The 24,155-nt window shown below is 49.6% G+C and overlaps 1 protein-coding gene across 4 annotated transcripts in view; it reads left to right on the top strand.

Moving 5' to 3' along the window:
* SF3B3 (splicing factor 3b subunit 3) overlaps positions 1-20,363 on the top strand; it is a 47,802-nt gene extending 27,439 nt beyond the window's left edge. For all 4 annotated transcript variants that reach the window (XM_043526367.1, XM_037877499.2, XM_037877500.2 and 1 more), the window contains exons 15-26: positions 701-844; positions 1,727-1,849; positions 3,487-3,641; positions 7,206-7,380; positions 8,394-8,599; positions 9,511-9,667; positions 11,758-11,883; positions 13,673-13,885; positions 15,469-15,567; positions 16,520-16,663; positions 17,389-17,493; positions 19,318-20,363. In XM_043526367.1, coding sequence (XP_043382302.1) covers positions 701-844; positions 1,727-1,849; positions 3,487-3,641; positions 7,206-7,380; positions 8,394-8,599; positions 9,511-9,667; positions 11,758-11,883; positions 13,673-13,885; positions 15,469-15,567; positions 16,520-16,663; positions 17,389-17,493; positions 19,318-19,458 — 1,788 coding nt within the window. In that variant the 3' untranslated portion in view covers positions 19,459-20,363. The remainder of the gene's footprint in view (positions 1-700; positions 845-1,726; positions 1,850-3,486; positions 3,642-7,205; positions 7,381-8,393; positions 8,600-9,510; positions 9,668-11,757; positions 11,884-13,672; positions 13,886-15,468; positions 15,568-16,519; positions 16,664-17,388; positions 17,494-19,317) is intronic.
* Positions 20,364-24,155: the final 3,792 nt, after the last annotated feature.

A 24,155-nucleotide genomic window follows, 5' to 3' on the forward strand; every position in this document is an offset into this window, starting at 1 on the left:
GTTGTAATTTAAATCAATATATTTGAAAATGTAGAAAACATCCAAAAATATTTAAATAAATAGTATTCTATTATTATTTAACAGCATGATTAATTGCAATTTTTTAATCATTTGATAGCCTTCGTAAATATTAGACCCATAGGTTTTGTGCCTGAACTGGCTGCTAACTTTTTCTGACCCTTCTGAATGCTTACGTTAGGCCACTAGCCTCTAGCTAGAGGTGCTCTGCAGTTAAAGTTGCATTGTAGTTCAGGACCACTAGCCATTGTGCCAGGCTGCTCAGATGCAAATGCAACATCATTTGAGGAAAGCCAGGAGGTAAGGCAGATGGATCCAAAACTCTTGTGCACTAGGAAACCATAAGGGATGGGGAGGGATAGCTCAGTGGTTTGAGTATTGGCCTGCTAAACCCAGGGTTGTGAGTTCAACCCTTGAGGGTGCCATTTAGGGATATGGGGCAAAAATTGATTGGATTATTTAACTGGGGATTGCCCCTGCTTTGAGCAGGAGGTTGGACTAGGTGATCTGCTGAGGTCCCTTCCAACCCTGATAGTCTATGATAAATAATTCTCTTAGGGTTTCCTGTGTGAATTGAACACTGTTCTTTACAAATTTTGAAGGGTCCCCTTTAGGCTCCTTAGATATAAAGCTGGATCTCCTGTGGTAATTGCGTGCTAGTGTCCCTTTCTGTCTCCTACAGGATTGCTTACAACCATTGAGCATGCAGGCCCTCCCTGCACAGCCAGAATCACTGTGTATTGTGGAGATGGGCGGGGCAGAAAAACAGGATGAGTTGGGCGAGCGGGGCTCCATTGGCTTCCTGTACTTGAACATCGGATTACAGGTGAGGAGTACTTGCCTGGTTCCTACAAGACCTTCTGAGAGACACTCAGCCTGAAAGACTTTATTAAATGCTCATTATATTGTCCAGTGCAGCAGCATGAGACTTTCCATGTGGACACCCCTGTCAGGATATCAAGGTCTGCTGAGTCATGCAGTGAATTCCCCTCTGTGTATGGGCCTGTCTGGAATTCCCCAGTTGCTCCAGCTATTAAGCAAGTCCCCACATGTAGTTAGATTTTAGGTGAATATCCACACTGGTCAAAGGAAAGCAAATCCTTTGAGATGTTGCCTAGTACAAATCATGCATTCTTGTGCTTTGGCCCCCTTTTGAAAAGAGGATGATTATAAAGAAACTATTCTCTCCATGAAATGTTCTCGGGCAGCTGTGCAGAGAGCCTCTTGAGTGCAGAGCCCGGGTGCACCATGCACGTGACCCCAGGGTCTGCTCCAATAATCTCCCTGTTGTCCAGTCTTTTGCACAAGCAATGCTACGTGATCCTGTGATGGAAATGTTGTTTTGATAAGAGCTACGTGGGGTAAAAGTAACTGGGCTCTTCCAGATAGTCCAGCCCAGGATCTTTACCTGAGCATCTTGTTTGTTGCCAGACTGTAAACTCTTTGATCATTAGGGAAGAGGGTTTGAGTGAGAGGAACTGTGAGGCGATGCACTTGGAATTTGGGTTCAGTGACCAGTTCTACCATAGACTTCCTTTGTGACTTAGGGAAAGTTGCTTTGTGCCTCAGTCTTAGAAAAAGAAAGAGAGAAAAAAAGACCAATTAGTTAAAAACTGCATCTTCTCTCATTAAGTATAACTGCCTCAGCCAGTATTCCGTCTCTGTGATCATGAACTAAAGTGAGTTTTCTCTCTCTTCTCAATGAAAGAACGGTGTGCTGCTGCGAACTGTCCTGGATCCAGTCACTGGAGATCTTTCTGATACCAGAACCAGGTACCTTGGCTCACGCCCCGTGAAACTCTTCAGAGTCCGAATGCAAGGCCAAGAGGCGGTAAGTAAAGCAAGATGTCAAGGTGTAGTGTCAATATTTGTCACCGTGCACAATGAGCCCGCTTCCCTCACTGGTGGGTAGGGTGGAGAACAAGCCTCTGCCGCCCAACAGGGCCAGCTTACTGTAGAGGAGGGGGAGGAGCCGGGTGGCTTCATTCTGGAGATGCTTGGGAGATAGCTCGTTCTTGACATAACCAGCCTGGGTTGTGTCAGTCTCACCTTGTTTCTTAAGATATGATGCACTGCAATGCTTGTCTGACTTCTCTTCCATCTATTGCCCTCTTTGTGCTGTGACTGTGCTGACCTGCAGGCCACTCCTCCGCTGTGTTTGTAGAAGCTCAGAGCAGATTGTTAGGCACTTTCAGTGTCTCTTAGCTGACCTCTTCTGCACAGATACGAAGGCTGAAAGTTCTGCATGAGCATCCACGCAGCCTCTGGCTGCCTAGTGGCATTTGTTTTGCTTTGGCCCAAAGCAGGTTATGGACTCCTCCTGTCTATGTTAAGAGGGCTGGAGCTGGTTAGCCAGGGGCTAGTCAGCTTCCTAGTCATCTGTAGCTGAAGCAAAATATTTGCTGGATTTGGAGTTGAGGATCCAGTCCTTTAGAATCATATTTGCAGCCCTTCTGTTGTGGAACTGGGGAAAGCAGCCCCGCTCAGGTTGACCCGTTTTTGGATCACACCTCATGGGTTGAGAAGTGCTGAGTTAGTGATGGCTAGTGCAGGGGACTGGTTGGGGGGGCGGGGGGGTCTGGATTCTGCTCTATGTTGTGGTACATTGGGTAAGTCTCTCATCTTGCTGTACACAGTCCTCTCGTCTGTAAAATGGGGATAACATGTTATGGAGGATTTGAGTCTTAATTCATTAATACATGTAAAGCTCTTTGAGATCCTTGAAAGAGAGGTGTTGAAATAGAGCAATACGTTTTCTGTTTAGAGGCCAATCTCTTGCATTCCCCCTCTGCGCTGAGATCAAGTGACACCCTCTGAGTCTAATGTACATTATTTAGTATAACTCTGTCTGGCTGCCTAGCCAAGAACATGATCATCTCCAAATCATTGTAACTAATTATTGAGATATAAATAATCCTTTAGGTTAAAGCTGAAGGAGTTTTAAGTCTAATTTACTTTGCACTGTTTGTCATTTGTTTGCTTTCTGCATTCCTCTTAGACTGACTGCAAATAGACTAGTTAGGTCCATTTGTGTTTCTAATCAGTGTCACTTTTCATGCACTTGCACAATACTGAAATATTCAGGTTGCAACATGACAGGGAGTGTTTGTTTAAAGAAACCTACTTCCATGGCTTTTCTTTTTAAACAACTTTGTTTTTCAATGGAAGTATTTCTGTTGATATTGGCTTTTGTGGAGAAAATTGGATTTTCCAAAACTCAGTTTGGGACCAGGTTGCCATGACACCATTCTTGTAATCAATGATGTCTGAACTATGAGGTTGCTCCCTTGGAAGTTGCTCCTTAGAGGGGGAGTGGTTTTGAAGTCGGTCTCTGGGCAGAGTGAAATTATGCCCACAGTGGCTAAGAGTCTAATTGCTGGAATGTGCACACTCTGATTAAATCTGCAGGGAGTTAACTTGACCCTCATGTCCAGATTGGTGAATTTGCTGTCTCTCTTCCTTCCCCAGGTGCTGGCCATGTCCAGTCGCTCATGGCTGAGTTATTCTTATCAGTCCCGCTTTCATCTAACCCCCCTGTCCTATGAAACTCTAGAGTTTGCATCTGGCTTCGCTTCTGAGCAGTGTCCTGAGGGCATTGTTGCTATCTCCACAAACACATTGCGGTAAGGTTGATGAAACTCTCCTGCTTCTGAACTGGGGGCGCTGGTAGCTCTCAGGAGGGAGGAGAGGGCTGTAGGGACATTTCAGTTTGTTGGGGTCTCCTGGTATGATGCACGGATAAAGAAAACTCTTTAACATCACCTGCCTCTCCCTAAAACCGCTCTCTTTTACCGCAGACACATTTGTTCATATTCAACATATGGCATTTTAGCACCAAGCCAATTTATAGTGTTTGGGAGAATTTGCAGTAAAAATCCCATCTCACTGGGATCAAAAGATCTTTGAGCTTTGTCCCCCACTGGGAGATGGTCAGGCACCTTTGAGCACAAGCCAGTTGGGTGCACAGTTCATTCAGATATTTCCCCACCCTGTCATTTTTAATGTTTCTACCAGTGGATCTGCCACTCGGCCTACAGGGGGCATTCTGCAGTATACTCAGCAGCCCCATTTCAGGTTTCAAGCCGTGACTAGAAACCAGTTTTGCTCCAGATGTTCCGTTTTATTAAATTGTCTAAATGTTGTTGATTCTTCTCCTACCAAAATTAGGAGTACATGTGGCACCTTAGAAACTAACAAATTTATTTGAGCATAAGTTTTCAAAGTGAGCTACAGCTCACTTCATCGGATGCATGCAGTGGAAAATACAGTGGGGAGATTTTATATACACAGAGAACATGAAACAATGGGTGTTACCATACACACTGTAACGAAAGTGATCAGGTAAGGTGAGCTATTACCAGCAGGAGAGAAAAACCTTTTGTAGTGATAATCAAGGTGGGCCATTTCCAGCAGTTGACAAGAACGTGTGAGGAACAGTAGTGGGGGGTGGAAAATAAACATGGGGAAATAGTTTTATTTTGTGTAATGACACATCTACTCCCAGTCTTTATTCAAGCCTAAGTTAATGGTGTCCAGTTTGCAAATTAATTCCAATTCAGCAGTCTCTTGTTGGAGTCTGTTTTTGAAGTTTTTTTTGTTGAAGAATTGCAACTTTTAGGTCTGTAATTGAGTGACCAGAGAGGTTTTTTTTTCTCTCCTGCTGGTAATAGCTCACCTTACCTGATCACTCTCATTACAGTGTGTATGGTAACACCCATTGTTTCACATTCTCTGTGTATATAAAAACTCCCCACTGTATTTTCCACTACATGCATCTGATGAGGTGAGCTGTAGCTCACGAAAGCTTATGCTTAAATAAATTTGTTAGTCTCTAAGGTGCCACAAGTACTCCCCCGGCTAGCGTGGGGAACAATAGCAGTGAAGGCAGCGTGGGCTTCGGAGCAGCTGAATGCCTACTCAGGCTCTGTGCTACATTTGTACTACCGGCTTTGAAGACCATGCTCTGCTGTCTTCATTGCTATTGTTACCTGGATTCAAGCTAGCTCAGGTAGGCTGGCCCATGCCCAGCTCTTGCTGTGTAGAAATACCCACAGAATCTAGGCTAGCTGCCCTAGCAATGGGATCCTGGAGAAATTAGTAAATATATGGTGGTATCAGCATTCAGAGTATTTCAGGTCTGAGATCAGGCACTGCAGGAGTATCGTATACGATCCCCTTATAGCTAGGAGATGACATTTCTAATATTTACCCCCAAAAAAATATTCTAATATTTACCCCCCAAAAAATGTCCAATCAAGTGGTCGAAAACAACCACTGATCCACAACGATAGTGCAAAGCTTTTTTATTTTATTGGCCTCTGTTTAGAAAATGCAACTCCACCTCTAGCTCACCATTGTAATTTTGTTCTGAGCCATTCTTTGCCCTGGCCAACGCCAAACATTTTCTCATGGAATGTGTTTCCTCAGTCCCCCTTTGCTTGGTTCCCAAAATACCTCATTCTGTAGGCCACCAGAAAGGTCCATTAGTGGTCCATGAATTGCTGTGCTGTTGGATTTACTTTATAGCAAAAGAAAAGGAACTCAACTACAAACAGATTTAAAAATGACTCTGGCTCTTACCAGGAGAGAGAAGGAATTAAGTTTTTCTCTGTATGGGAAGTTCTGTGGCTGGCCTATTATAATTTGGCTATATGCTGTAAAATAACAGAAAAAGGAAAGTGCTGCATGAACTGAAAAGGCTGCTCTGTAGGAAATGGAGTGAGTTGTTGGTTTGAGAGTCAAAGGAATGACCGTGTTTTTTGTGTTGCCTGTTCCTGTCTCAGCTGGGGCCGGGGGGGGAGAATAATTAGGAAGATAAGTGAAAATAAAGGGGAAGCTTACATTCAGGAGCTCTGCTTTATGTGACTACGAACAGGCACTTTCTTCTTGTCTGTCCTTTTTGGCATATTAAAGCATTTGATGGTTTTTTAAAGGAATCTTTCTGAAGGGACTCTTGGTTATTCTGGCTCCAGATGAGCTGGCATTTGTGCAGGCAAGCTGCAGAACGACCAGCCATTCACACACTGGTATTTTTCTTGTCTTGTGACTAACCTGATTTTCATTGGAGAAACTTTTTGGGCCAGCTGTAGCTTCTAAACCACATTTGGATGCAGATGCCGTATTCCCAAGATTCCCCAATTCCATTCATCCACCTTTTTCCCCCCTGATAAAATATGATTTCTTTTGCATAACCACACCATTTGCAAAAGGCTGTTGATCACCCACCACTCATTGTGTCATCTCTGGCATAGATATAGCATGGTCTCATATTTAAAACAGGGAAGTGGGAGTCATAGGAGACCTGAATTCTGTGCTCACTTCACCCACTGATGAGCCTGTCTCATCCCTTCCCTGTAGTTCAGTTTCCCAGCCTGCAGAGTGGGGTCATCAAACCGAATGCATGGGATTAGTATGATCACCTGTAAGGGATTACAAAGAATCATAGAGTATCAGGTTTGCAAGGGACCTCAGGTGGTCATCTAGTCCAACCCCCTTCTCAAAGCAGGACCAATCCCCAACTAAATCATCCCAGCCAGGGTTTTGTCAAGCCTGACCTTAAAAACCTCTAAGGAAGGAGATTCCACCACCTCCCTAGGTAACGCATTCCAGTGCTTCACCACCCTCGTCGTGAAAAAGTTTTTCCTAATATCCAACCTAAGCCTCCCCCACTGCAACTTGAGACCTTTACTCCTTGTTCTGTCATCTGCTACCACTGAGAACAGCCTAGATCCATCCTCTTTGGAACCCCCTTTCAGGTAGTTGAAAGAAGCTATCAACTCCCCCCGGCACACAACACTGCACAGTTGGCCTGGTGTCTTGGAGGCAGGAGCATTCACCTTCCTCTGAGGCATCAGATATTGGCCGCTGCCAGGAAACTACTAACCAGTCCATTGCTGAGCTCTCATGTAGCTCCGATATAGCATCCACTCCAAAAATCTAGCAGCGCTATTGAGAACTCTGTGGGTTTGTGCTCTGAAGAAAGAACATTGCTCTGAGAGTTGGGAGAGAGTGATTAGCGCTCTCCCATCTGTTGAGGCTGCTGGCCTGGGCTGCTGAGAGAACAGCAGCTGGCCTGTACATTGATTTATGAGGTGATAGCTGAAGACTGAGCTCCAGCCTTGCTGTCTCTGGGGAATGGCTTGTGTTGGGAGCTGCTAAATGCACGCGGCCTTTCTCTGTCCATGTAGGATTTTGGCTTTGGAAAAGCTGGGGGCAGTCTTCAACCAGGTTGCCTTCCCGCTGCAGTACACCCCCAGGAGGTTCGTCATTCACCCCGAGAGCAGCAACCTGATCGTCATCGAGACAGACCACAATGCTTACACCGAGGCCACGAAGGCCCAGAGAAAGCAGCAGATGGCTGAGGTAATCAGGACAGCTCATATATGCATGTGTGTCCTTCTGGACGCCCTCTCACTTGAGTGCTGAGGATCCCCACCTATGTTAACCTCAGGGACTGGAATTCTTTTGCTGGGTGTGAGCACGAAGGGCGGGTGGATGGAGTGCAGTGCAGGCCCGTGGGGATTAAAGGAGAGGTTGCTCAGAGTCCAGCATTGTGTTGCACATACAGTTTGGGCTTGGGCTAATCACTTAACCTCTTCCTCAGTCTGTGTAAAACGGTGGATACTTAATGCTCAGCTGGTGGCCCCGTGACACTGAATGTTTGAAAATCCACTTGAGCTCCTCTGAAGGAGCCTGTATAAGGACAAATTGTTCTTTACTGTTTGCTGCTGTTGATTTCTTAATAGCGGCCTCGGACTCCACGTTGCCAAATGATTAGTGGTTGGTTTTCTAGTTCAGTTATGGCGCTTCCGCGTAATCATAATTTCAGCAGATAAATCGCAGTCCAAATGCTGCCTTTCACAGCATGCAGTACCCTGATGCCTTGACAGACTTTGAGATCATTCTGCTGAGCAACGATCCTGCTTGTGTATCACACGTTCTCTAGAATTTTTTATTATTATTGCTGAGGTTACTTGGAGTTGAATAGATTGTTTTCCTTAAAGATTTCTCAGTGGCATCAGCTGGTGTTCTGGAGGCCATCTCCCCAAAGCAATGGCCCCATGGGCAGTGAGGAATCAACAGTGCCATACTTTTGAGCTCCATAACAACAGGCTGTATTGTAGTAAGGCAAGCGGAATCATGGTCTCGTAGGTTTCTTGTAGGCGTTGAGCTCTTGGCTCTCTGGCTTTGTAAAACAGAGGCTTTAACGTTCACTTGGCTTTCATATTAGTAGCATTTTGCCTTGGGGATCTCTCTCCATTGAAGCTTATCTTCTAAATCTTCACCACACCAAGCAACTTGGGTATCAGCCTGTCTTGAAATGAATCCCCTCTTGTGCTGAGTTCTTTCTCTTCCCGCTGTAATGTGTGCTGCAGGAAATGGTGGAGGCTGCAGGTGAGGATGAGAGGGAACTGGCCGCAGAGATGGCAGCCGCCTTTCTGAATGAGAACCTTCCCGAGTCCATCTTTGGTGCCCCCAAGGCAGGCAATGGCCAGTGGGCCTCTGTTGTCCGAGTGATGAACCCCATCCAGGGCAATACTTTAGATCTGGTCCAACTAGAGCAGAACGAAGCCGCCTTCAGGTAAGGAGCAGTGCCAGACATAGTCTCTGGCTGTCATGTGCTTAATACATTGCTGCTTATTTGGCCCAGCCGTCGTTTGAGTTGAAAGGCCACATTGCTGGGAGGCTGGGTACTAAACCCCAGTAGACACCTCCCTGTACTCCGAAGCTCTTATCTTTCCTTCGCCCAGCCCAGTCGTGCAAGGTGAGCATAGGCACTAACTCTTAATGCCAATGCATTCACTGGACCTTTACACAAGCCGTTGAAGGATCGTATTCTAAAAAGGCCCCATGGGGTGCAGATGATGGAGAAGAAATAAAAAGTAGGAGCAGTTGTCCTTGTGTTCCCCTCCCTCCTGTCCCCCTCTCTTCCTTAGCATCCCCTCTGCAGAGATTAAACCGCCAAGCAATGTTGTGGGTGCATGTAAAAGGGCAGGTTCTGTGTATAAGAGAGAAGTCAGTTGGAACTGCAGCAAGGAAGATGAGTCAAGCCACCTGACACGCAATCTGTCCGTTTTGCTTTGTGTAGTCAGTCCTCGAGACGCCTGACTCTTGTGCTGATGGGCTAAGCATCCATAGGGGGAGGAGAAAGATGAAAGGAGGGAGAAGAAGTTGCTTATAAATATCCAAAATGTAAATTTCCTCTCAAAAGAAAAAGCAGCAGCCCAGATTCCCACTTCCTGCCTGGGCACAGTGAATATTCCATACCTATGTTGCTGTCTAAATAGGAATACTTAGGGTGTGTTTTTGGGGGGAAAGCTGAGTGGGGGGGATAGATGACTGAAATCAGCAATGTGAAGTCAGGCTTCCAAAGCTCTCATCCAGATTTACCATCCACGTGTGACATGCAGATCCTATCCCGACGCAGCTCTGGCTTTGGTTTCTATACTTTGCTCACATTAACCTCTGGGCACCTGTCTGTATTGTCCCCAGTGTGGCAGTGTGCCGATTTGCCAACGCCAGTGATGACTGGCATGTGCTGGTGGGAGTGGCCAAGGACCTGATTCTGAACCCCCGGTCGGTTGCTGGTGGGTTTATCTACACATACAAGCTGGTGAATAATGGCGAGAAGCTGGAGTTCCTACACAAGGTGAGCGTGCCCTGCATGGAGTGGGCTGACCTCTCTTGTGCTAACATTGTGGGAGGTACAGACCAAGAGAGGAGGAAGGGAGCCAGGAAAATCCACATTGAAGCTCACTGAGTGCATGAGAGGCCCAGACAATCTTCAGATGGGTTTGGAAAATTGACCACACTAAACTACGGTTTGAGTCCCCCTGAGATATCTTGTTCCAAAGCATATACCAGATAGACTGCCAGCTGTCAGCCCCACATTCCCTCATGTGGCTGCTGCCAGTACTGGCAAATGGGCAAGCCCTGAGCTGTGCCAGGCAGGTGATAGTCAGTGCAAATGCAGGAACTTTGCACAACTGGCAGTAGCTGCAAATCTCACTACTCATTTTCCAGGGCACCTAACTGGCACTAGTTGGGCTCTAGCAAAGTGACTAGATATTTGGGGAGACTGTAGGCTAACCATAATTTTTCTCCTGCTCGGGGAAACTTTGAAGCAGGGAGAAGCCTGTCTACTTTCCAGAAGGAACTGGCGGGAAAATTCTGCACCCAGATTTACTGTCTATCTAGCTGCTTGTTTGGCCCCAACCCCATAGTGTCAGCCCCTCACAACTGTGAGCACATTTATTCTGGCGCCCCTGTAGGCAGTAGGGAAGGGTTTATTCTCGCCCCCCCTGTAGGCGGTAGGGAAGGGTTATCCCTGGCACGGGTGGGAAGCTGAGGCCCAGAGACATTGACGTGCCCAGGGAGGTCCGTGATAGAGCTGGAAATGGACCCTGGTCGCCTGAGGCCAAGCCAAGGCCAGGCCTACATCGCCATGCGCTGGATTGACAGGTAGGGACCCTATTCCTGCTCCCAGAGAACAGTTACTGAGGCCCGGGGGGGGTGGGGGGGGATGCTACCCTTTTAAAATGCAGTATTCCCATGCTTGAGGAGCTTTCATAGTGGCTGTTTCTTTACAAAGCTGACCTGCTCTCAGGTCACTTGTCTTGGTGATGAAGGTTCCCTGATACCCAGCTTTAGGTAGTATGGGCCTGTGCACCTTCTTTCGGTTAAATGCATAAGTGACTTGACTGATCATAAGTGATCTGTGTTACTGATGGACCTCCAGGGTTTGAACAGCAGGGTTTCAGCAGCACCAAGTTCAAAGAAACCTCTGTTCTCCCTATGCATTCCCAGCATGGTTGAGAAATGGTCAGGGGATGAGGAAGTGCTAAAGAATGTGGTGACTTCCTTCTTTCTTCCCACATTTCCAAGTTCATCAAGAGGGGTCTGTCCTGGCCAAGGGCCGCTAGGATGCCTTTTAACGCCCACCATGTAGCTTACAGAGCTAGTTGGATGGACTGGCTTTTGTTAGCCAGCGTGACCAAACCTGGAAAAATGTGCTGATGACTGTCAGCACCAAAAACGCCAGTGGAATTAATTTTTTCCATTGTGATCGCTGACGGATACTTTTGGATTAACAAGAATATGGCATTATCCTTAGGAAAATTTGCCTGCATTAGAGCTGCCAAGGACATCTTGAGATCTTTCAGATTTAACATCTTCTCCACTCGCTGGTCCAGAACTCTCACTGCAAGCACTGAATCGGATTGAGACTCCTGAGACTGAAGGATTGCTGATTGTAATCTGAATTGGATTTAGCAAAAAGTAAAATCTTGTTCATATTGGGGAAACAGTAAAGCCACTGATTGGGGTGACAGTGCCTTTTCTGCCCTGCTGCATATTCTGCTCAATTGCTCATAGAATGATCTCCACACTCAACTCCAACTCTCTCATTTAAGTGCTATGTCTGATATTCAGTGGCTTGGGAGTATCCTATCCAGGATTGCATAAGCACCAATAAAACATGGTGTTCCAGCATATAGTGTACTGCTGGCACAGGGGTTAGGAATTCTGCAGGACACATCAAGGACTCTGATTAACCTTGGCATTGAGAACTCCATTGCCAGTATCAAGGCTTTAAAGCTTCAACAGAACCACTGGATAAAGTCCATTCTCCAGCTCTGCTTTATTTTGCAGTAAAGGTGCAAGTACAGTCAGTTGTTTTCAGGGGGTTTTGTCTGTCTCACTGGGCTTTCTAATGTGTGTTCCTTTCACCTCCCTGTGTAGACCCCTGTGGAGGAAGTACCTGCAGCCATTGCCCCATTCCAAGGCCGAGTCTTAATTGGAGTTGGAAAACTCTTACGTGTATATGACCTGGGCAAGAAGAAGCTGCTTCGGAAGTGTGAGAACAAGGTATTGGCTTTGGTTCTTGATGGGTGCCATTTCTTGGCGTGAGGGGTATGAGTAAAGAGTAACACTTGGGGATACATTTTCAAAGCAGGGTTTTAGGTGTGCTATGTTTAGTGTGTGTGTTTGTTTTTGTCCTAAATAAACTCCACACCAGAGGGCCCCATCGAAAGTTCTGGGTGCCCTGTACCTACACCCCAAAACAGAATAACCTAGGAAATACCAAGTAAAAATCAACCACAGCAGCAACTGCTTCTCCCCCATGCCACGTTTGTCATTTGATCGCCAGTCATGTGTGCAATACCTTAAAACCCCACCACGCTTCCCTTCTAGACAGAACTATTAATGGGTTTCTCATGCACTTGTTCTAATGAAATGCATAGTCCCTCCAGTACTGCTGTATCATATGTGGGTCTTCTCTCCTCTAAATACAAATTGAGGGTCTGGTAGCATTTCCCATTTGACTAAATGGGAGACACTTTCACCCCTTACACTAGGGGACAGTAGATTCTGCCAACAGCCCAGCAGAGTGTAGGCAGAAACATCGGAGCTATGAGGCTCTGGTGTGCCATTGGATCTGGACGCACTGAAGAGCTAAAGTGGGCAGCTGTTAAACTCTTCGCTCTTTTACAGCCGCAGAAGGAGCTGTGTGCCAGGACAGAAGTCAAAGGCTGTGTCTACACTGCACACTAAGCCAGGGTCTGTGGAATCTGGGTCTGCGATTGAGCATCCACACTGCGTTGTAAATCCCGGGTTTACAATTGCTGGACCTGGGTCTCACAGCCATGCCGATGTGTCCGTACTGCACTACGCAGACCTTCTGACTCAGGCCTGCAGCTTGAGTTGCATCCACACTGCAAAATGACAGGCCTTGGACCCAAGTCTCAGTGGGACGTGGGTTCTGAGCCACCCCCATAGCAGCATTGTAGGACCTGGCTCCTGAGTGCTTGCTGACCCGAGTCAGACTGACTTGTGTGTGGACGTTAGAAAGAGTTAGGCTCAAACCTGAGTCAGAGCGCAGCCTTAGTGTAGAGTATAGACATACCTAGAGAGGCTCGTTAGGTTCCATTAGGACTGCCAAGGATACTGCATTCTTTTAAGTTCTAGGCATGTGGGGGGGGGAGCGGGTGTGTTTTGCTGTGCATGGCTGATACAGTAGACAGCACGAAAGCAGTTAAACTACAAAGCGCTTTTTCTAGTGCTTTAGCTGGCTGCTTCTCTTCCCATTTCCTTCCCCTGCAAGTTACAGGTCTTAGGCCAACCTCTGATTGTCCACTGCACATAAACACACACCAGAAAACCCACAGGGTAAAAAGGGAACATGGAGAGGATAGATTTTGCCTAGGTTTTGGCTCCCATCACAACTTGCAAAGTTTTCTTCTCAGATGCTTTGTGACCGGAGCTGTGAAGTGGCATTGCCTGGCCTGGAGGTCAGGGGGCATAGCCAAAAATCTGTAGATGTAGAGGTGGCATCTGTGCTCCTACACACACCCCTTATCAGACTACTGCCGCTCCAGACAGGGTTATTTATGGAGTCAAAAACTGGGCACTGTGGGCCACAGTGTAGTTCAGGTCTGCACTAACACGACTTCTCCTGTCCGTGTTCTGGAGCCATGGTGGGGCAGAATTGCAGTTGTGGTGTCAGAGCCATGGTGTAAAATTGGGGATTAGTCAAGGGAGCAAGGAAGAAAAGTCATTTAAAATGAATTGAGTCAGGTGGATTTTCTGAGTTGGAATGAAGCCCATTTGAGTTCTTTATCAGGACTACTTACAGTTGTAATTCCCTTTCTAAAAGCACATTGCCAACTACATCTCTGGTATCCAAACCATCGGGCACAGAGTGATAGTGTCAGATGTCCAGGAGAGCTTCATTTGGGTGCGCTACAAGAGGAATGAGAACCAGCTGATCATCTTTGCCGATGACACCTACCCCCGGTGGGTTACCACCGCCACCCTCCTTGACTATGACACTGTAGCCGGAGCAGACAAGTTTGGCAACATCTGTGTGGTGAGTACGTGTGTCTGAACTGTCAGGACACCCCAGAGACTGCAAGTACTCACTGGGAACAGCTACGTATGTCTACAGAAATGAGAAAATGTGTGTTTAGTTAGCGCCAACGCCCTATAGCTAGCGTTCGTTTGTTACAAGTGCCCTGTGGGACAGTTATTCGTCAGTGATTCAAAGCAAACAAGTTAAAGTATTGGCACATCAGAAACTACCATCCTCAAAAGTTCAGTGAACTTATTTAAAAATAAAACCTTTCAGCGCAGATGCGCTCTTGACCACTGGTAGCCACTGAGCATTCCCTGATGCTTTTGTCAAGAGCAAGGGTGTTTGCCCTCTGTATTGGCCAAATCCCAGCTCTGGTGTTTAGCTCTGCCTCCAGAAATTCCCTGTGCATTTTGGGTTGGTTACAGAATTCCATGCTGCTTCCTGACCTGTTCTTTCCCCCACTGGGGGCTGCATTTCAGTGGCACGTGGACTGTGTCTCCTGGTGGTGGTCCGATCAGTTTCTGAAGTGCACAAGGTGCAGGCTTCGAAGCCTGAGTTCTAGATGTGTCTAATGTTACTCAGCTAGCGTTTGGCTGAGGCACAAACCAGTCCTTGTCTGTCGTTACACCCCAGCCTCCGTCAGGCTGGTCTGGCACAACTTAGCTTTGCCTCTGTGGACACAGTCGGTGAATGCCAGTGCCAAGGCAGCCAGAGACCCATCCCATGTGACCAGGTTCTGCCCTGGTGACTTAGCTCTCGGTTATCGGGAGTTTTACCTTATTTCCCCATATGTTGTGGGTGCTGTGTCCCGTGTTCTTACTCTCTGCACTGATGCATACATGCTTCTCTTTGTATCCTGACACTGGCCACTTTCTGTGCTTGACAGTATAAAATGGTGCACGCTGTTATTTAGTCTTTAATCACACTGCTGCCAAGAGATGCATTTAGTTTGGGGTGAGGATAAACCTCCAGGATGGCCCCTTTGGTGAAGGAGCTGAATTATTAGTCACCTTTCTATCTTGCTGTTCCTGTGCAGCCAGTTAACACTGGGCTGGTCTCCTCTAGGAAGTTAGATTGGCTTAACTACGTCACTCAGGGCTGTGAAAAATGTCTTGCCCTGTGCGACTTCATGAAGCCAACCTAAGCCCCAGTGCAGATACTGCCAGGTCAGCGAAAGAGTTCGTCTGTCACCCTGGCTACTGCCTCTCGCAGAGGTGGATTCACTGCAGTGATGGAAAACCCTCTTCTGTTGCCGTAGTAAGTGCCCATGCCAAAGGGGCGCAGCTGCAGCAGCGTTTCTAGCGTAGCCATACCCACTGCTGTGAATGACAAGAGAAGGGTCATTCCAGTGGCCTGAGCATTTCCCCAAACACTCGAGCACCCAGCATTCCTAGTGCCCCGCGCGCATACCAGCGAGGGTCTGTGTTACATTCCTGTCAGACCAGGGCACTTGATGTAATGCAAACTAAATGCTCCTGTGCTGGCAGGGAAGTGTGAACACCCTGCAGCCAAGGGTTAACTAGCCTGCGTCGTTCTCTTGTTCGTACGGTGCTGGCAACAGACCAGCACGCTGACTCTGTCCTGCTTTGTCAATACAGGTGAGGCTGCCTCCCAACACAAACGATGAGGTAGACGAGGATCCGACAGGCAACAAGGCTTTGTGGGACAGAGGGCTTCTCAATGGAGCGTCGCAGAAGGTAACCCTTCCTAGCAGAGTGGGGGGGCAGGCAATCAGCTCCTCTGTGGAGCTTTGTAGAGTGAATGCGAGTGCATCTTTGGGGATCCATCCTGAGGGGAGATGAATCCTGCCGGGTAAGGGTCTGTAACCAGAATGGCCACAGCCAAACACCTTACAGTTCTGAGAGTGCTGGCGAACGCCTGCCAAGAAGTGACTTTCTCTGGGAGCAGGCCAAGGGGCCCCAGGTTACATTTCTCTTTCACTCCCCTGCCCTCTTATCAGCCACATCCATGTGTGTGTGAAGAGCTCTAAGCCATTTGGGTAAAGCCCTGGATTTTGTCGCATGCTCTCCAGTGGAAGAGCTTGTTCCGTTCCCCTCCTGATCCTGCTGGTAGAGCTCTGCAAATCCACGGATATCCGCTTTATATCCGTGGCCCATTGATGCAGATACAAATTTTGGATCTGTACAGAGTTCTGACAGTAAGAGCGGTCAGGCAGCTGTGACGAACTGCGGTGCGGATCCTCCACCTGCCCTGGGCAGAGGGCCTTGGGGGCAGAGACAGGGGCCAGGGGCTGCTCGGGCCCCACACCCAGGGCAGGTGGAGGGTCTGCCACTGCTTCCCACAGCCGCCACCCAGCTCTTACGATGGCCAAGCTGTGGCTCCAAGCTGCCTCCCTCCCCAGAGCCGGGTTGTGGAGAACCGTGCTGGCAGCTGTGGGGAGCCCTGGTCCCTCCATGTACCCTGGGTGGGGGGCTGTTCGGGAGTGGGGATGGGGGTTCCTCGGAGTCTCAGTCTGGCCCCTGGTGTAGAGCCCTGCAAATCCACAGATATCTGCAGATCATTTTTGCGGATCAGATGCAGATACACATTTGTGTATCCACACAGGGCTCTACCTGCCGGCCCCTTTTATGCGTATGTCGGTTGTGGATGAACTCCAGAGGAAAATACTGACCCGTGACTTGTTTGCAGGCTGAGGTGATTATGAATTACCACGTGGGAGAGACAGTGCTGTCGTTACAAAAGACCACGCTGATTCCTGGAGGGTCTGAGTCTCTCGTGTACACCACCTTGTCGGGGGGCATTGGTATCCTGGTCCCGTTCACATCCCATGAGGTAAGAGCCATCCTGCTGCAGAAGCACTGAGTGACTGCCCAGCCACACCCAGCTCCTGTGTCAGCATCCTCTATTGGCTTGTGTGTGTTGGTCATAGACTATAGGTGACCGGAATATGTGAATGTCAAGTGTGCAACAATGCTCCTGCCAAAGGGAGCCGGTGAGATCAGGGCATATGGAAGGAGGGTGGGAAGAGACAGAGCCCACTGACTGGTCTCTTCCCCGTGACTGCTTCCTTAGGAATGCGCTGCAGGTGCTTTGCTGTCTGGTGCACGTTTCAAAGAGTTAGCCAAAGCGTGGCCCACTGAGTTCTATGTCTTGGCACAACCTGAAGCCCTGTAGCAACTAGCTCCAGCGCTTGGTGCTCCATCTTGATCCAAGCACAGGCTGCTGGCGCATTGCATGCTGGGAGCCGTACTGCTTTGGCCACGCTTCCGTCCTACACGTGAGAGCAGCTGCCACCTGTTTGGATTTATGCAGGTTTGGGGAGCACCTTGTGTTCCTGGCAGAATGGCCTGGGTGGGCTGGTTTTGGATGCTCCTGTCCCAGTGAAAAAGAAAATCTGTGCCTGGAAGTGGTGGGGGGCCCCTTTGTGGCCAGGAATTAACTGAGCTGGGCAGGGCACAGGCTGCTAGTGGAGTGCTACCATATCCTGATGTTACTCCAGTCCCACATGGGTGGGAGGAGCAAATTGTTCTACCTCTCAGCTACTTGTGTCCCTTCAGGATCATGACTTCTTCCAGCACGTGGAAATGCATCTGAGGTCGGAGCATCCCCCTCTCTGTGGACGGGACCACTTGAGCTTCCGCTCCTACTACTTCCCAGTTAAGGTAGGTCTGGGGTCTAGGTCCACCAGGACAGCGGTAACCAAGGTTGGCAGGTCTGCCACTGGACATGTTCACTGTTCCAATATATCGTGTGAGCGTGTCATGGAGTAACAGGCCCACAACTCCCTCCAGGGAGCTTGCAACAGCATAAACTACAAGAGAAGCTGATGTTAGCAGAGCCACTGTTGAATGGCATAATACAGAATATTCCCAATTATCTGAGTAGTAGTGGGGACATGGATTTTATTCAAGTAATGGAGAGTTCAGATAATCAAGAGGGCAGGCATCATTCACCAGTGGGGTGGCCTCCCACGTAGCCGGGGGCTCCTCCTCATAGTCCAGTCCAGGGGTCTCGCTCTGCCTCATTCACTCCCTCCAAGACTGTGGGGCTGCAGAGAGCTCCCTGCACTGTCGTAGGGCTGGGGACACCCCATCCCTGCAGGCTCAAGGTGTGGATGGGGAGGCTCCGGTCCTGGCAGAGCAGAGACCCCACCCCAGCCAGGACTGCAGCCTTCCCTGAACCTTATGCCTGCAGGGATCACGTGTCCCCAGCCCTGCAGCAGCACAGCGAGCCTGCTGTCGTGGCCCCACTCACTCACTCCCATGACAGCGGGGCTGCAGAGGGCTCCTTGCGCGGCCGCAGGAGCCATTCAGCAGCAGGGAGGCATCCCCCATAGCCAGGGGTTCGTCCTTCTCGTAGTTCTGGCCGTGGGTCTCTGCTCTGTTAGCCGAACCAAACCCCTGGTCCCTCAGCATGAGCCATTCTGCAGAGGGCATGTATCTCATGCTGTGGGACAAAGAAGGGATTTGGGTAATGTGGAGGTTTGGATAACAGGGTTTCAGATAAATGGGACTGTCCTGTAATACCTGGCTTTTGTCTAGTGCTTTTCATCCATAGATCTCAAAGCACTTTACAGAGGAGATCAGTATCATTACAACTGGGGAAACTGAGGCACGGAGTGGTGCAGTGATTTGCCAAAGGTCACCCAGCAGGCCAGTGGGGGAGTTGTGAACAAAACCCAGGTCTCCTGAGTCCCAGCCCAATGCTATCTCCACTAGGTGACACTGTGGCCCCTCCCAGAGCCTCCTATTAACAATCAGGAAGATTTAAAACTAGGCCATAGTGCGGAATGTTGGATCTACACCCTGCACAGGCACCTGCCTGTTGCACCCTCCCCCGCTCCTGCTTTGTGCACCGCCCTTGGGCGCCTGCATGGCTTTGCCTTGGTGTTCTGGCCATCGTGTTAGCTGTAAGCCGTCACTGTGCCACATACCCAGGACTTCCAAGAAGCCTTTTTACAGCTTGCAGGATGTTTATCACTGCAGCTCTTGTAGTGTCCCTGGAGCTGTTAAGAGGGCATAGAACCAGATAGGTGTTCCAGCTACTGAGGAATTGCCCAGAGATGAGTCAGACCTATTATTGATGGCCTTGGGGCTAGTCCCAAGACCTCAGAGACCTTTGAAACCTGATCGGAGACTTTCCCCTTCACCAATCCCTCATTCACAATCTTCTCCTTCAACCCCCTCCAGCACATGCCATCTAGAGAACCTGTGCCAGCCAGGACTTGCCGGCTGAAGCGAGATCAGCCTTGTCCTTCCCTCAAGTGGTCTGTGTTTGCTGGGGCTCTTGTTAATTGGTTTGACTCCAGCTGCTGTTCTCCAGCAGATGAGGTCACTGAGCCTGGTCGTGTTTCGAAAGCAAGATTAAGAAACTCCTGGCAAAGAGCTATTTGCCATGCTGCCCTTTTGTCCATTCTAACTAAGTGGTGTTGGGGCCGAGCCCGTTTGCTACCCAGTTTCTAACGTGTTCCCGTGTCCTGTCTCTAGAACGTGATTGACGGGGACCTTTGTGAACAGTTCAACTCCATGGAACCCAACAAACAGAAGAACGTCTCGGAAGAGCTGGACAGGACCCCCCCCGAGGTGTCCAAGAAGCTGGAGGATATCCGCACGCGCTATGCCTTCTGAGCAGCACAGCCCCTCCTGGGACATGCCAAGGACGCTGCTCCCAGCTGGATTGGAAGGAATAATGTGTGCTTTTTTTCCCTTTTTAACTTCAGTTTGCTCGTCTTGCTCTGGCCCCTGGGGCTGGGTTTGTAAACTTAAAATCCAAAGTCATGAACATTTCCCATAAACTCAGTACCAGGAGTCTGGCTTTCCAACATGGCAAGGTGCTTGCTGGAGGCCCTGGGTCCCTATAAACCCATCTAGTGATCATAACTGCCTGCAAGAAGAGCAGGAAAGCTCTCCAGGCCTGCCCTCTATCCCTGGGGTCACAGGCACAGGCTGTCAGTTGCCCCGTCTGTTTGCCTAGGACCAGAGCCTGGACCCATTTTCTGAGGCCCTTTGGGGCTAGACCCCGAATGGCCTCATGAAGCGAGCTGGGCAGGGCAGTGCTTGGCAGAGCCCTCTCCCCACTGATGGCATCTGGGTCAGGAGCGCTCAGATGGGGGTCTGGAGCTGCCCAGCCCTTTGGTGGGCTGTAAACAGCTGGGGTGTGACTCTGAGATGCTGCAAGGGTAGTTGAAATAGCCCTGCTCCCACACACACACACACACACCACGTGCTAGGGGTTGGGGTTCCGTGAGCCCCATGGCCAGTGTATGGAAGTCCCAGCACATGGGACAAGGGGGGGCAGTGCCACACATGGTCTGAACCCCCCATTGGAAAGGCTGGGGCCAGCTTGGATTCCTTTCTTTTTAACTGGTTTCCCTGTAAATATAGTTTTGTACAATGTTGACTCTGGTGGGGCGTGGGCAGAGGTTGAGCTGGGACTACATTTGTTTTGTAACAGCTTTTGCACGAGCAGTGCCCTGTCTCCAAGCTGTGATTGGGGGCAGCACAGGAGGAATAAAAACCTGGTTTTTAAATTGGTTTGAGTGCTGACCGCCTTTACTCCCAAACAGTGTCTCTCGGCAGGGGGCCACACCCAGGGCAGGGGAGGGGGTTATTGAGCAATGGGAATGCTGCATGTCCTAGATCCACCTCCCCTACACTGGAAAGCCACCCAGCCACCCTCCCTGCTTCTCCTTTGGTCCTGATATAGGGGGCAACAGAGGGCCACTTGCATCTGCAGGCTCAGGCAGTTGGCCACCAGCCTATGCTTCTCTCCTACGGTGCCGCGATCCTCAGCCTTCTGGTGAAGGGGGCGTGGGAGCTACCAACAAGGAGTTGGGGCGGATGTCAGCCAAAAGCCTGTGAAATAGCAGAAATTAGTAGGGGAAAGGTGAGAAATAGCAGAAATGAAGCCGACTGCCTCTCATTTGCTCGCTGTTTGGCTGTGCAGATTTGTCCGTAGAGCTAAACACCATGTGTAGGCTCCCTCCCGGGCTCCTTTTCACGCTTTGTTTTGTAAGCTGCCTTGCTCTGGAGCTGGCTGCCAGGTGTGGAGTGAGATGCTGCCCAGGATTTACAAATCAAGTTCTTGCCCATTTTACCGAAGCACAAGCTTTGCTCCCTGGCTTCCGCGCCAGTTTTGGAGGGCTAAAGCAGAGGCCAGCGGTGCGGCAAAGCCCTAGTCAGCCATGAGCATGGATATGATTTTGTCACGGTAAAACTAGGCAGAATTCAAGGAACAGTCACGGTAAAAATGTACAAAATCAGGGTGTGGTCATGGCAACAAAAACTGTAACAGTAACAATGAAGTGCTGCAGTGTGACGCGGAGGGGTTGCCAGTGACCCACAGGCTGTGTGACCTGCTGAGGTGAGTCATGGGGTGAAGGGGGCACTCCCTTCCCAAGCCCCACCACCTGGGGCAGAAGCCCGAACTCGTGGACATCTCTTAAAATCACGGAATCCGTGACGGAATCACAGCCTTAGCCATCAGTAGCAGATGTATGGATCTGCATCTCTGATATTGATGCAGTATTGTGACCCAGGGGCACACGGCAGCACTTCAGCAGACTTAAAGATTCCCCAGACTATCTCCTGATCTGTAATCCAGTCAGAAGGATGATTAGTGGCACTAGACTAGCATTTTGAGTTCGATTCCTTTGGCACCTTGGGCAAGTCACGATCCATTTTAGGCCCCAGCCCTCTACCTGCTAAAGAGGGGTAATACTTCCCGACCTCACTGGAGCGTAGCGAGGATGAACTAGTCACGGCTGGGAGGTGCTGTGGTGGTGAGTACCGAGGTAGATCGCCTCTGTTGGTGCCCTTTCGGTTTTCCTGATTCCTTCATTCCATTTCCAGGATTTCTCCTAGGGGCAAGCCGGGGGTAAGCGGGGCATCGAGGCTGAGAGGTGCTTCGCTCTGCTTCAGAACTGACAGCAACTTCTTCCAGCATGCTCAGGTTTGGTGCTGACATTGACACTAGGCTCTTGGCCAGGGCCACAAGGACTTATGTTCTGTGCTACAGATGTTCTTGATCACAGTAGCAAATCCCTCCCACTCTTGTTGGCCCGGATGAAGGGCACGGGAGTCGAGTCCATAAAATGAGAGTCGGCAAGTTGACTAGGACAAAGCTGTGGCTAGTGACCCAATACCCTGACCTCTACACTTTGTAGTGGTCCCTCGGTTCGATTGCTCTGCACAGGAATTGGAAGCATGGCTGCTGGGGCCTGTCTCGTGTTGGCTGTGGGACTTGCCTCGGCCACAGCCCCATTAAGCTCCCGTCTGAACACGGACCATTTGACACCATTGCTTCCAGGGGTTCTCGTGTTTTTCTGGGAGCTCTGTAAATGAGATGGCTGCTTCTGCCGCACTCCTGCAGTTAGAAGCGGGCTCGTTGCTCCTGGCTGATGGGAATGAGTTTGAGAGGGCCATCGGGATCTGGTGTGAGGACATTTGGAGGCTGGGATGGAGCAGAGAGCGGCAGCTGTTCTGATTTCCTTGGGATGCCTTTTGGCCAGAAGCATTCCTGTAGGATCGCTGCATCCCCAGCTGCATTATCCTCCTTAGCTGAGGGCTTGAGTGTTGCTTATCCTTCAGAATTGGATGTGGAGAGCAGCCAGACCTCTGGCTGTGGCACTGCAAGCCGTCTGTTTCCTCACCCCTCCTCCAGCCTTAGGACTCTCCTCCCAGGAGCACTGGTCTGCACTCCTGTCATTGCCTCTCCTCCTCCGAGCGGGTGGTGACGCCGGGGCCGGGAGCACCCTGTGGCAGGTTGAAATTACATCTTGCGCTGAAGGATCCCCCAAACTAGATGTGCAGCACTGCTGAAATTCAGCCCAGGCAGGGGATTGAGGTAGCATCCAACCAGCCTTTTCAACAAACGCATGGCCCAGACACTGAGACAAACCCCCTTCTTCACACTGACACCCCCAAACGCCTCCCCCCCCCATAAACAAACAAACATCCATATCCAATCCATCACAACAGAAACATGAGCGATGGACTGGGAGCCAGAGTGTTCCCGCTCCATCTGGACTCCCCTGGGAGAGCTGCCATGTGGTGAAGCACCGAGGAGAGACAGGAAACTACCTCCACATCCACCTCCACCTTAGTGATTCCCTGCAGATCCCTTCGCTGCTGCGTTCCTTTGCCTCTGGGACTGGCCTCTGTTCCCAGTGGGGAGGGGAACAGGATGTGTGTGAGGTGCTCTCCTTCCACCTTGCTGAAAGCACAAATTGGCTAAGCAGTTTGTTTATTCCATCTCCCCAAGAGAACAAATCACAACGGCGTTGCTATTGCTGGAAGGCTCTGGGACAGCACAGTGATGGGGGAAGGAGGTGAATAGACTGGGGTTCTCTTACCCTAGGGAAGGGTTTGACCTCCCCGGAGGGTTTCTGCACTTCACTGCAGAACAGTGGTACAAACTCCCTACTATGCCAAAGCAGATAGCTGAACTGTCTTCTGTTGCTGCTAGGTCCTTAAGTCCATACCTACCCATAGTCCAAAGCCAGACCCTTCCCAGTCAGTTTCTTCTGTTGCTTCATCTAATCTAGTGTTGTAGGTCACCCAGGCTGGACCCTCCTGTGACATGTGCATGAAAGATCTCCAGTGCCCCAAGGTTGGCTGGCAGCAACAGCATGTTAGCAATGCACTGGGGTAAAGAACTGTGTGGCTGATGGGAAATCAGCCGGGTAAGGAGGAATGTGTTTGCAGTGCAGGTACAAAGGAGGGCGCACTTTTGGAGCTGGATCAAAGCCCTTTTGGTCCTCATGAGCTGTTGAATCCAGCATCTGTTTTACCACACCGTCATTCTCTTCTGTGGAACAGGGTCTCAGATGCCCCTGTTGATCACTGCTGTTAGCCACAATTAGGGTAACTAGGAGGCTGTCTGGCCTGCAAGCAGAATGCACCATTCCACACCCCATCTCCACAAGGAATTGATAGAACCAACTCAGACCCAGCACATCTGGCTGGCGACTCTCCCTTTATCATCTGGCTGTTGCTGCAAGGACAAGGGAAGGAATTTTCTCTGTCTTATTTGCACACCTGATTCCGCTGCCACACCCTCCCCATGACCCCTGTGTCTAATGCATCACGGCACTTGATGCTTTCTCTTGCATTTGGTTCTCTTCTTCCAGTTACCCCGGCGTCACCCTGCAGGAAAGGGGTGATGTCACAGCGTAAATGTGGCCCTTTCTGCTGGCATTTGCCCCATGAGTTGCACCCTCTGTAGAAAAGGGGAGGGAGGCATCTTTGACCTGCAAACTCTGCATGTCCTGCCAAGGCAGTGGCAACTCCCCATCTCTCAGCTGCTTGAGCTCTGACTCGTCCAT

Source organism: Chelonia mydas, chromosome 12 (genome assembly GCF_015237465.2).
Source record: "Chelonia mydas isolate rCheMyd1 chromosome 12, rCheMyd1.pri.v2, whole genome shotgun sequence".
NCBI classification, from domain to species: Eukaryota; Metazoa; Chordata; order Testudines; family Cheloniidae; genus Chelonia; species Chelonia mydas.